Raw genomic sequence first — 12008 nt, forward strand, 5'->3', positions numbered from 1 at the left:
ACCCAGAGGAGTAGTCAGAGACCACCGATTTCCATTTAGCGTGGTCCTAACACTTCTCTCGCTTTTTCTACATACATACATCTACGCATATATGTATGTCGGCTTCGGGTGCTCCTAATACGACCCTTCTTAAATATTTTATTAATGTGGACGGTACAAGTCCGGCAAACCCCGAACAACACTGCCAGTCATTTGTGCGCCATAAATTAATTGACTATTTCAAGTCGACGATAAAAGTAAATAAAAATTAAACATTTTCCAAGTCCTTAGTGATTTCCGCCATTCTTTAAACATGTTATGTCTGTCTGTCTCCCTTTCCGAGGTAAATGAGACAACATATTTTATGTCAATATTTCGGTGCAAATTCAAACATGTTAATTTTTTTCAATTGTATTTAATTCCTACGCATTTCAAAATAAAGTGTCACCTTCGAAGTTGTACTACAAAGCATTGTTAGCTGAATAACGCAATCAAATAGAAATTAATAGAATCTGTGGTCAAAACTGGGGTAAAATATTTTTAGCGCGAAATGTCATCCATTTACAATATGGCTGCTATTCTATATTTTTTGTAGTCTTCCTACAAATAACATGTGTTAAGGAAAAATTATTAACATTTTATTATTTCAACCAAATTAAATTAATAAACACGTTATCGCGTTACTTTTAAAAGGATGCTAATATTGACATTTTCTCTAATATGGTAGAATTAAATGAAAAATCATTTCTTTTTAAAATTATGTATGCAATTTGACATTGGTAATTTTTATATTAATCCTATAAATCTTACTCGATTAAATAGTTTTTTTGCTATTTACTATATAACCAGCAACTTTCAAATACTCATTTTTTAGTTGAAAACATTTTGACGTATCTTTTGATTTAATATCTATTATTATTATGTATTAACAGATTAAAAATTAAACATTGTGATTATATTCTCTTGAAAGCAACTAATATAGTGTTATATAACTTCAAACTTTCGTGGTTTTTACTAATATACTGTTCGTAAGAAACGGGATTCTTACTACGATTAGGCTGTTTGAGCTCCCGATATTTCGGCACAGTTGCATGCGCCGTCAGTCAACCCGTGAACATGGCGCATGCAACTGTGCCGAAATATCGGGAGCTCAAACAGCCTAATCGTGGTAAGAATCCAGTTTCTTACGAACAGTATATTAATATAGTGTTAACAAAATCTAGTCATAAATTTGCTATAGTTTTATGCAAATTAGTGATTGAATAAATGAATTATTTTTACATTGAAAATAAACATTTGCGCTTTTTAACAATTCAAATGTTCCTAGTTGTCTGTCACTGTTTAAAATAAACAAGCGGTCACCCGCGACTTCGTCGGCGCAGAATAATTTAAAATATGTAGCCAAAAATTACTCCCGCACACATAAGCTACCTTCCATTAAAAGTCCCGTTAAAATATATCCAACCGTTTCGAAGGTTACCCGAAACAAACACTGATTTCCATCCATTCAGCCTCGTAAAGCCCACTGCTGGGCATAAGCCTCCCCTAAAGATCACGAAACACTGATTTACGGACAAACATTAAAAAAAATGAATATTCGTTAAACGCAAATACATCACGTGTACAGTTTTTTTTTTAAATATTAAATACAGACACTACATTTTTATTAATAGTATAAAACTACTAGATTTTCACTTGTGTAAAATAGAAAGTAAAGAAAGTAATAAATAAAAATAAATAAAAGTAGACACCAACCCAACTAACGGTGTATTGCAGATTATTTATCCGGTGAAATAAAAACTTATTGTTTATGAATTTCATTTATGTTGTCCGTGTGCAATTTACATAAGTGTTTCTAAATCATTACATATCAGAGAATTTCAGAAACTTGTGTAGTTTACGGTATTTTATGTTTTTACATTACAAAAATAAAACTGGTTATTCAAGGATATCACAGGGTAAAAACCAATGAGGACAGATTCAAGTTATAGCAAATATTTTTTTTATGCAAATGTAAAAAGAAATATTTCAATAATTAATTGTTATGATTTTTTCTATTTACCAAATAACAAGTAAGTTGGTCACTTGAATGTAAAAAAAAATCTCCACGGTATAATTTACGTACGTCTCTGTTTTTTTTTAAACTGCCATGACTTTTTATTTGTCAAGTATAAATTATCTTTTGCTATACATATTTGAATAAATAAAAAATAAATGATTTTAATTTAAAAAATTATATATAAATAAAATTATCTTATCGCAGTTATTAATTGTTTGCAAATGAAATTTGTATTTAGACTAAAGAAAGGTAAACTACATCTTGTGTAGTTAGTGTGTTCCTTGAATGTTTTAATTATTAATATTTAGTATAATTAGCAATTAAAAAGAATGGAATACTAGACTTTACTATAAACAATTTTAAAGAAAAAAAACCTCAATACCGGAATTGGGAATTTAGGATAATCTATGTCTATATGTCTTGGTGTAAAAAAAATTAGATGTCTAATGTATTTTCAGGGAATATAGATTTGTGATTTATTATTGGAACCTCGTATAAATTTTCAGCCTTGTTCCATATTTTAATAATAAAAACTAGAGTAAAAATCAGTTAAAATGACATATCTGTGCATATACCATATTTTTTTTTTACACACCCTGCTCTAACAGAATAAATAGCTAGTCCCTTCGATGCTGTTGTAACTGGTCTTGTCTATTATTTTTAGCTAAATAGATGTCAAGTATGTAAATTACAAAGAAAGTTGTAATAAATATTGTCTGTACTTTTAGCATTATCAGTGTTGTATTGGTGTAGAACAATAAGGTATATGTCATATGTAAATGTTTTGATGCCCAGTGTATTAATATATATAATTTTCTAACAGATACCAATATAGTTTTCTCGTAAATGTTATCTTTGATATCGGATCCAGGTATAGTTTTGTAGAGGTTTTTTGGGAACTAAATAAAAAATTTACAATCCCTTACTGGTTTTCTTTTTATTAAATGTTAAAGGTCACACCATGTGTTATAAACTGTAAAAATGGTAAAAGTATAAATTAAATCAGTATATTACATTTTTGAAACTGTCTTGATACCTAAGATTTCAAGACACTTTTCCATGACTTTAGCTGTTACCTCACAAAGCATTAGTCTTTCATAAGAAATATCAACAATATTTCCGCTCTTATCTTTTTGGATGCAATAACATTTATCATAGAACTCGGTGAAGGTAGATGAGATTTCATATAAGTATTCACACAGACTATGCAAGTATAGATCATTTGCAACTTTGAGAATCACCTCGGGGAATCTCAAAAGTACTTTGCCTAATTTCCACTCTGTAACATGCTCAAGTTTGAAACCAGATTTCATTGCTTCCTCTAATAATTTTGTTTCAGAAACTTGAGCATTTCGTGCAATAGATCTGATCCGTGTCACTGCGTATAATAAATAAACTGCAGTATTTCCTTTATCATCCAACATTTTGTCAAAAGAGAAGACATAATCATTGACCCTGTTATGTGAGAGATCAGCATATTTAATACAACCATAAGCAACCGCTTCTTGAGCTTTCTTCAACTCTTCAGGAGTTAGGACTTTGTCTCTGCCCTTTTCTACCAATTTATCGAGTGATCTCTTTAGACCCTCATCAAGTAATTCAATGAGTTTCACAGTATCACCGGACCGTGTCTTGAATTTTTTCTTGTCTTCACCAAGTACAACACCAAAACCAACATGCTCTATCTTTTGTGAATTTTTAAGAATACCTGCACGTCTTGCGCATGCATCAATTGTCACGAAATGAGTGTATTGACCAGCATCAGTTACATAAATAAACCTATCCCCCTTTTCTTCATCTACCCTCTGTTTAATTGCTGTTATATCTGAAGTGTCATATGTGTAACCACCATCAGACTTCACAACTGTTAAAGGTATGCCTTCATGTGTATCAGGATCACCCCACATTATCAATCTTCCTTCATCTTCTTCAAGAAAACCACCGTCTTTGAGTTCTTTCACCACAGCATCCATCCTACTTTGATAAAAAGACTCCCCTCTATCTATGATACGAATGTCCAACCGGTCATAGATTTTCTGAAACTCCCTTCGAGACACTTCACATATAAGTTTCCATGCTGCAATGTAATCAGGTTGACCTGACTGCAGTTGCACAACACAAGAATATGCTCTCTTCTTAAATTCTTCATCCTCATCAAACCTTTTCTTTGATTCCTTGTAAAAAGCTTGCAGATCAGAAATTGGTGGTGAACAAGTCTTATAATCTGGAAATTGATCTTGCAGATGAGCAATCAGCATTCCAAATTGTGTTCCCCAATCACCTAAATGATTCAAACGCAAGACATCATGGTTCAAAAACTCAAGAATTCGACAAATACTATCACCTATTATAGTGGACCTCAAATGACCAACATGCATTTCCTTGGCAATATTTGGTGATGAGAAATCAACTATTACTCTTTCCCTTTTAACAGGTGGTGGTCTAACACCATATTGGAGGATGCAGTTTAACACATGCTCAGCAAATTTCTTATTTAAATATATATTCAGAAAACCTGCTCCTGCTACTTCAATTCTCTCTATAAGTGGAGATGTTGGTGTTTTATTAAGTATGTTGTTGGCAACTTCTCTCGGGTTTGTTGATACATTCATTGATTTTAGTAAATGAGAAATAGGCATAGCAGAGTTACACTGATAGTCGCCGAATTTAGGGTTATTGCCTGAAAGAGTTAGAACTATTGGCGGGTCCACCAAATTGGGGTAGGCAGATGTAATTGCTATTTCAAATATATTTTTAAGTTCATCCAATAAACATATGTTGCCTTCGACAGAACTAATATCTGTTATTAACTTAGGTCTTTTACGACTTTCCAAACCAGGAGTAAGGTTAGACTCGGCTTTGATGGCATTTTCGATTATGGCAAGGCGATGCTTGAGTTTTTCATTTTCTAGTAATAACTGGTCTAATCGAGAGTCTACTGCTGAACTTAAGTCCCCATTTGTGAGTTTGTCCAGTTCCGCCTCGATGGACTTCGCTTCTAATTCAGCTTTACTAGTTCTCTCTAAAAGAGCTTTCTCGTCAAATTCTGACATTTTAGTTACAGAATTTCTAAAATCAATAATATAAATTCAAATTTCAGACTCACTCGACAGCGACAATAGGCTTATATTGCTTTATTTTGTAAAGTAAATACATTCAAATGCACATAAAACCTTAAACGTAAAGGTTATTTTGAAGAAGCAGAAGCATGACACTTGTAATATATTGACACTTTGACATTGACAGTTCCCCTGTCTCCTATATGACATGGCAACCTCCAACCTCTTCATACCAAATTTGGTAAAATGGAACGTGCCTTTTGTGTTCACACGAAAAGAATCTACAATTAATTTTTAGAGTACCAGAAAATAAAATGTATCTTGCTAACTGCAAAAAAATAATGATAGCAAACTTTAATTTCTTTGTTCTTATCTTAATATTTCATGTAAACATTTTTATGATTGACTAAAATTTGCACTCGTTGCTATAGCAACCAAGGTCAAACTCACTGCTTCAACATGGTTAAAAAAAAGTAAGTCAAATAAGACTCAATTAATAACAGGTAGGAATTTAAATATTATATTAATGAATAAGTAAATAACTATTACCAATAGTAACCTAAATAATTCAATGTTTTTTATAATACCAGCTATAATTTCAGAACTTTCTTTATCTTTACATAGAAAAGCTGATTTATCTGAACCATTACTGTAACAAATATTTAGTTTTAAATATGTAAAAGTTAACGAAAGAATGGCACTATCGAATGGATTTAAATATACGACCGAGAGTGAGAACCCTCTTTGGCTAGAAGGCATTAACAAGTAAGTTTTGAACAATCATACTTAAGTCTGTACTTAAATGTAAACTATAATCAAATTTCAGAATCTATAAAATTTTATTATTAATTTTATTATCGAAATGTTTTTAAGAGATTTTTACAGTGAATTTTGCCCCTACCTTGCTTACAATTCGGATTTTAAAATTAAATCTTTTTCAGAAAACTGAAAGAAACTCACATCAAAAATGGCAGTCGTTTAACATCACCAAATTATGAAAAAGCAACAAATTCTAGATTAGAAAGCAGGTACTGTATAATATTAAGTTAAAATTTTAAATGTACCATTTCACTACTTTGAACTGAGTACTTCGTGTAATTTATAACTATATTTATAATTTCAAATAGATCAACGCGGCGGACATCATTAGACGCTACCTTCGACATTCAAAAGAAACAGAAAAAGCACCCAATCGCACACTCTGCAGGAACACTACGCCAGAATCATGGTACTTTTTTTAATAATGTTCATAGATAACTTAGCTATGATTAGGCTTTATCGTTGATAGAGGAAAATAGGTGTTTTCAATTCATAGATAGATAGATATTTAAGATCATTTATATACAGGATAGTAAGGTTCGGAAAAGGGTGAGATTACATTTAGTATGTCTTTTACAACAATACTATCTACTAGCCTGTAGGGGTAGGTGTAGGTGAAGAATATAATCTTGGAAGAGACTAAAGAAGTGTGCTAGACCGCACCAAATTGAAGTCCGTAAATCTCTTCCTACTCCAATGTAATAAATTAATGGCCTTTGTATAAGATTAAAAAAGAAAAAATATTTTTTTTTACCTTGAGATCGTGACCATAACAAGAAGCCAAATGCATTCGCCAAAAAGTTAGACTGGGGCGATTCTTCGGGACGTCATGACGTTACCAATGATTTTCTATCCGACCTCCTACCGCATTACGTCACTCCGCGACACCGGCCACTGAACGCAGACAATGATTTTAACGATGTTATTGTTGGACGCAGTAAGTTTATTATTAACTACTTTTACTAGCCACTACTGAAAATGTTTATTAGAAAGCCAATACCATGTCACTAATTTTCGCATTTAGAGATTGTAAGCCTACGCTTATGACCAAAAGACGCTCATATTTATAGTTATAGTATAATTTCAACAAACATAATAGACGAAAAAGAAATCTTTTTTCAGGGCACGACACGTTTAAACCAAATAAAACAGTTCCTGAAGAGTACAAAAGTGTCGTACATCATACAAACAGACCAAAGAAGTCCGATCCTAAAAATATTTCAAAGAACACTTCTAAAATGACCCCGAGAGATATTGAAAAAGTTATGAATGATTTTGTTATACCGGAATTACCACAGGGACGATTGCTGGAGATAAAGATTTTCTCCAACTGGGGTGATAAATTTCTAGTCGGTTTGAATGGATTAGAAATATTTGACGTAAACGGTGAAGTTGTTAGTATTGAAAAGGTATGTTCTTACAAATATTGCATTATATTTATGTTCTAAGTTTCGTAGTTTAAAATTTATGTTATAACTAGAGAGTACAGGACTCTCAACCTGCGGCTTCAAGGCACTCTAGCACCATTGCTTTGAGGATCGTCAATGAACGTACTATTAGTCGCCAGACTGATTTTGGGACCTGGGCGCCCAAATACTGTTAAGACGGCCCTGTATGTGCTATAGTCGAAGCCTATAAATCATTTTTCAAAGCCTCTAAATCACTTTATGTCGTAGACGTCATTAATCGCCATACTCGTTGTTATCTTGTTAGTAAGATTTCCGTCATTGTACACTTCGCGTAGATATGGTCGGATTCAGAGAGCGGCGACTGCACGAGGTACGGGCGCACGGAGAGCATCATAGACGGCGTGGTGCGCACCACCGACGACCTGCACATCTGGAGCGCGCCCGCGCCCGCCAGCGCGCCCATCGCGCTCAGCGTACTGCTGGCCAAGTGCACCACGCTGGCGCTGCTCAGGTTGTGGGTGAGTGTCATGTAAAATATAGCTACGTTTAACCGTTTTAATCTACAATAGACACTATAAAATCATGCATTTGTAGTTGGTCTATTAAAAGATGTTAGTTTTGGGTTCTTTTCAACAAAACATAAATTGTGAGCAATTTTTTTTTGTAATTCAACTTTATTATTTTTAGAAGCTGAAATATCACATCGTACTTTTCTTTCTTCTACATTAATTTACACTTTACACTTTTTTAAAACATGTTGTAGAACTACAACAAGTCCCGCATATATTCGACGCGCGGCGTTCGTCTGGTACAAATCAAACTGGACGACAAAGTTATATTCCAAGGCGAGATCGCGAGGTCTAGTGGGGCACTGAAAGGCGACTTGCAGTCTTTTGGTGACGTGAGTATAGCTTTAACATTTTAGATTTAAGTCCGTAATAGAATCGGTAATTGGTCACTGAGGGACTCTAGTGTACATTTCAACTTAAGAAGACAACCTTACGAAATTTTAAAGCAAGACAAACTACTATTTAGGGATGGTCCATTAATCATTAGAGATTCGAAAGGTGGGGTTCCGAAAAGTATTACGAAACATCACGAGGAAGAAGGGGAGCTAAAATAAGAAATAGCGTCTATTGATTTTATGACTGATGACGTAAATTTAATAAAATAGTATTCTCAAAACTCACCACATACTACCAGAGTAGGGTGGCGGTCAAAAAGTTGTTAAAAAATTACTTGAATCATAGATGACTCCTTACCGTTGTAAAATTTTCAGACAATCTTATTCACAAAAGACTCGAGCATATTAGAAAGAATACTGGTGAACGATAAAAATTTCCAAGAACTACTAAAAGAGAGTGACAATGGTAACGACTATGGCATCGTGGACAAGCGGCCCCCCACCGCCAGCGAGAGCCGCGCGCTCAGCCCCGCCGCCGGCCACACGACACACCTGCACACGACACACCGACACTACAACACCAACAAGTACCTCGCCAACGTCGTCAAAATTGTCTTGATGTCCAACTGGGGACAGAAACATATCATAGGACTCACGGGTAAGTCTCACTAAAATATACTGAAAAGATTTTATTATTCGTAAGATTTTAATATCACTTCCATTACCACAATATGAAGTCTAAAATATTAGAAGCCATATTCACACATCTTTCAATTTCAGCTTTGCTACATCCACTTTTAAAATAATTCACCAATCGACCTATAGGACGAAAATAGTTACATCTCTTGAGTATGAAATCCTATGAGATCTTCGAGTAACCTTTTGTTTCAAAAGATGTGTTTCTGTGTTCGTGGGATAAGAACAGAGAGAAGATATGAGATGTCACAGATATAATTATTTTCGTCTGATAGGTTATCTACCTCTCAATTGTTAGGTATAGAAATCCTGCGCTACAACAAGCCAGTGGCCGTGCAGCGTACGTACGCGTACACGGCGTACATCAGCGACGAGCGCATGGACGAGTGTGACAGTGTGGTGGACTGTCGCAGCCTCTTCAACGGCACCAACATCACCACGCAATTCGAGGACATGTGGTGCACCAACTTCGCGCCCGGCACCAAGTTCTGTCATATCGTTGTCGAGTTGCAAGAACCCACTGTTATAACTAGTACGTTACTTCCTTTCTTGTGTTTTGTACCGTTTTCAGTAGTCTAAAAAATTCGAGATTTTTTAATTTAACTAGAGCTTGAATTCTTTTGCCTTCATCTACTTCAAAACCTAGGTATATAGCTGCTTTATCGAGGCTCTTTTTTAGGTCTAATGGGTATAGAGTAAAGAGTTCATCTAGAAGGATTGATAACTTTTTGGGTGTGCCCTAAGTTATATTTAACTGGTCCACGGTATATCCGCTAGGTATAAGGATATGGAACTACAACGGCAGCCTGGAGCTGTCGTACATCGGGGCGAAGCACTTGCGCGTGTACGTGGACGGCGGCGCGCTGCACTGCCGGCCGCTGCTGCTGCGGCGCGCGCCCGGAGACACCGCGTACGACTTCGTGCAGCACATCGACCTCGCTGACATAGACGACAGGTGCACAATACATACAACTGTTATCAACTGTATTAACGAGAAGACGCCAGCTCCAAGAGCCAGCTCCAGCGCTAAGAGTGTGCTTGATGAACGAAATCTTTAAAACTCAGTGCTCTCTCCTTTACAGATACTGACAACATAGCAATGTTATTTTATTTTCGTCGTCTACAGCGATAGCTACTTTATTAGGTGAATTCCTTGCTTGATTTTTTGCTATGTTTTTTACACTTATCATTTCAGATTTGAGGAAACTCCAGAGGAGAGTTACCGCAAGGAGTGTGTGGTTTTTGGTGGCATCGGGGGAGCGGGCGCGCCCACCGGCTTCGTGCTGCAGATCAGCATCTTCTCGACATGGGGCGACCCGTACTATGTGGGTCTCACCGGCGTCGAGCTGTACGGCACCGATGGCAACATGATACCGGTCACGGAAACGAGTACGTGTGCTAGTGTTTTTTACAAGCAGCGACATCTGACGGACTGTACAGGAAATGTTTGATTCCGCCCTCTCATGTAAAATAATTGCAATGTTGTTAATGTATGTCAGACGTGTGCGCGCACCCGTCGAGTGTGAACGTGCTGTACGAGCAGGGCGGGGACGCGCGCACGCCCGCGCGCCTCGTGGACGGCTGCAACTCGTGCGCTGCGCTCGCGCACCACTCCTGGCTCGCGCCCATACTGCCTCACACACTTAACAGGTAACTATCCAGAAGAACGTCATACGAAACTTTGTGTGATTTTGCTTTACGGGTGTTTGAATCTTGGAGTGGGACCTGATATGGTAGTAGCCTAATTTATTAGTCTATGGGCAGCGATCGCTTTGTCATTTAGGTGTATTCTGGTGACCGCTTACTCGTTTGCCAACTTATGATAATACATTATAAAAATCCTTATAAAATACTTATAAAAATCCTGAAACATCAATAAAATTTCAGGGTATTCTTTGTGTTCGACTTGCCGGTGACAGTTTACGGAATGAAGATATGGAACTACGGCAAGACTCCAGCGCGAGGTGTCAAGGAGTTTGCGGTGAGTCAGAGTAATGTGTGACGTCATACTTCTACTGATATTTGTTTTCCTTATTGTGATATTTTGTAGACAAGAAACTTTAGCATTTAAAAGTATTTTGTATAAGGTTTAATGTTTGGTGTTGGTCAGATCTTAATGGACGACCTGTTGGTATACAATGGCTCGCTGGAGCGCGTCAAGGGAGAGGAGATCACCCCGCAGTGGATCTGTCTGCGCAACGACGATCCAGACAACTTGCCCAGGTAATCTTATATATAAAATTCTCGTGTCACGGGGTTCGAACTTGAACTCCTCTGTAACGGATTGAACGATTTTATGAAATTTTATTTGCATATTCAGTAGGTCCGAGAATCGGCTACTATCTACTTTTCATACCTATAAGTGATAAGGATTGTTCACAACTAACTTTTTTTTTGGACAAAATTTAAATTAGAAATTCTCTCTAGTAGCTAGTATTTAATATACTTATATTTTATCTAGAATTAAATATTACGTCTTTGTATGACTTGTAATCATAAAATTGAAGCTAAGTCACTGTTATTGCTTTTCGACCTAATGTAGGGTTTACCAGTGTCGGACTTGAAAATGTTGTGACTTGAAGATTCCTTTTAACATCGATCTCCAAAGATATAACGAACACTGAAAACATATTTTAGTAAGATACAATGTGATGTACGTTGCAGTCCATCGAACAGCAGCCGGCGATCAACAACGAGCGGCTCGCACCAGTCTGCGGACCAACGAGCGCGTCCACACACCAGCGTGCTCGCTGACGTACATACATACAAATACTGACACACACAGACAACATTAAATGTTCCTAAACTTTCATACATTCAAGCGAAACGTTCCGAATGGAATAACGCTTTAATGGACTCTAAAATCTTGGCCATCATATTCCAACTGTAATGTAAAACTTATCCATCTCTACGCCTTTATATCGCCTTTTATATTCTATGGCCGTCTATTATTGCGGCTTTTGACTCTGTAATTAAATTTGACATAGACAATGTGTCAATACAAATGTCACTGTATTCGAAAACTGCAGTTCGAAGAATGGGCATCAAGATTTAACTTTTCTTCTCAACCAAGTCTTATGATC

General features: G+C 36.1%; 2 protein-coding genes across 2 annotated transcripts; one reads left to right on the forward strand and one right to left on the reverse strand.

The window, feature by feature from the left end:
* Positions 1-3003: 3003 nt before the first annotated feature.
* On the reverse strand, positions 3004-5095 carry LOC106720936 (arginine--tRNA ligase, cytoplasmic). The gene has a single exon (XM_014515741.2). It carries the CDS (start codon positions 5089-5091, stop codon positions 3049-3051), a length of 2043 nt encoding a protein of 680 aa, XP_014371227.2. The 5' UTR covers positions 5092-5095; the 3' UTR covers positions 3004-3048.
* Positions 5096-5556: 461 nt separating this feature from the next.
* LOC106720902 (protein KATNIP homolog) lies at positions 5557-11758 on the forward strand. Its single transcript, XM_045681301.1, has 16 exons — positions 5557-5600; positions 5700-5862; positions 6039-6125; positions 6225-6325; positions 6677-6853; positions 7039-7325; positions 7661-7843; positions 8089-8226; positions 8605-8887; positions 9224-9457; positions 9703-9880; positions 10121-10314; positions 10425-10575; positions 10813-10906; positions 11036-11148; positions 11590-11758. Exons 2-16 carry the CDS (start codon positions 5792-5794, stop codon positions 11699-11701), a joined length of 2403 nt encoding a protein of 800 aa, XP_045537257.1. The 5' UTR covers positions 5557-5600; positions 5700-5791; the 3' UTR covers positions 11702-11758.
* Positions 11759-12008: the final 250 nt, after the last annotated feature.

This window comes from Papilio machaon, chromosome 15 (genome assembly GCF_912999745.1).
Source record: "Papilio machaon chromosome 15, ilPapMach1.1, whole genome shotgun sequence".
NCBI lineage: Eukaryota > Metazoa > Arthropoda > Insecta > Lepidoptera > Papilionidae > Papilio > Papilio machaon.

What these genes read in the sequence shown, in the direction of transcription:
- LOC106720902 (XM_045681301.1), top strand. Translation starts at nt 5,792, where the DNA reads ATGGCACTATCGAATGGATTTAAATATACGACCGAGAGTGAGAACCCT. An exon ending in AACACTACGCCAGAATCATG is followed by an intron (nt 6,326 to 6,676) that starts GTACTTTTTTTA and finishes TTTTACCTTGAG; the next exon opens with ATCGTGACCATAACAAGAAG. An exon ending in ACTTGCAGTCTTTTGGTGAC is followed by an intron (nt 8,227 to 8,604) that starts GTGAGTATAGCT and finishes TAAAATTTTCAG; the next exon opens with ACAATCTTATTCACAAAAGA.
- LOC106720936 (XM_014515741.2), bottom strand. Translation starts at nt 5,091, where the DNA reads ATGTCAGAATTTGACGAGAAAGCTCTTTTAGAGAGAACTAGTAAAGCT.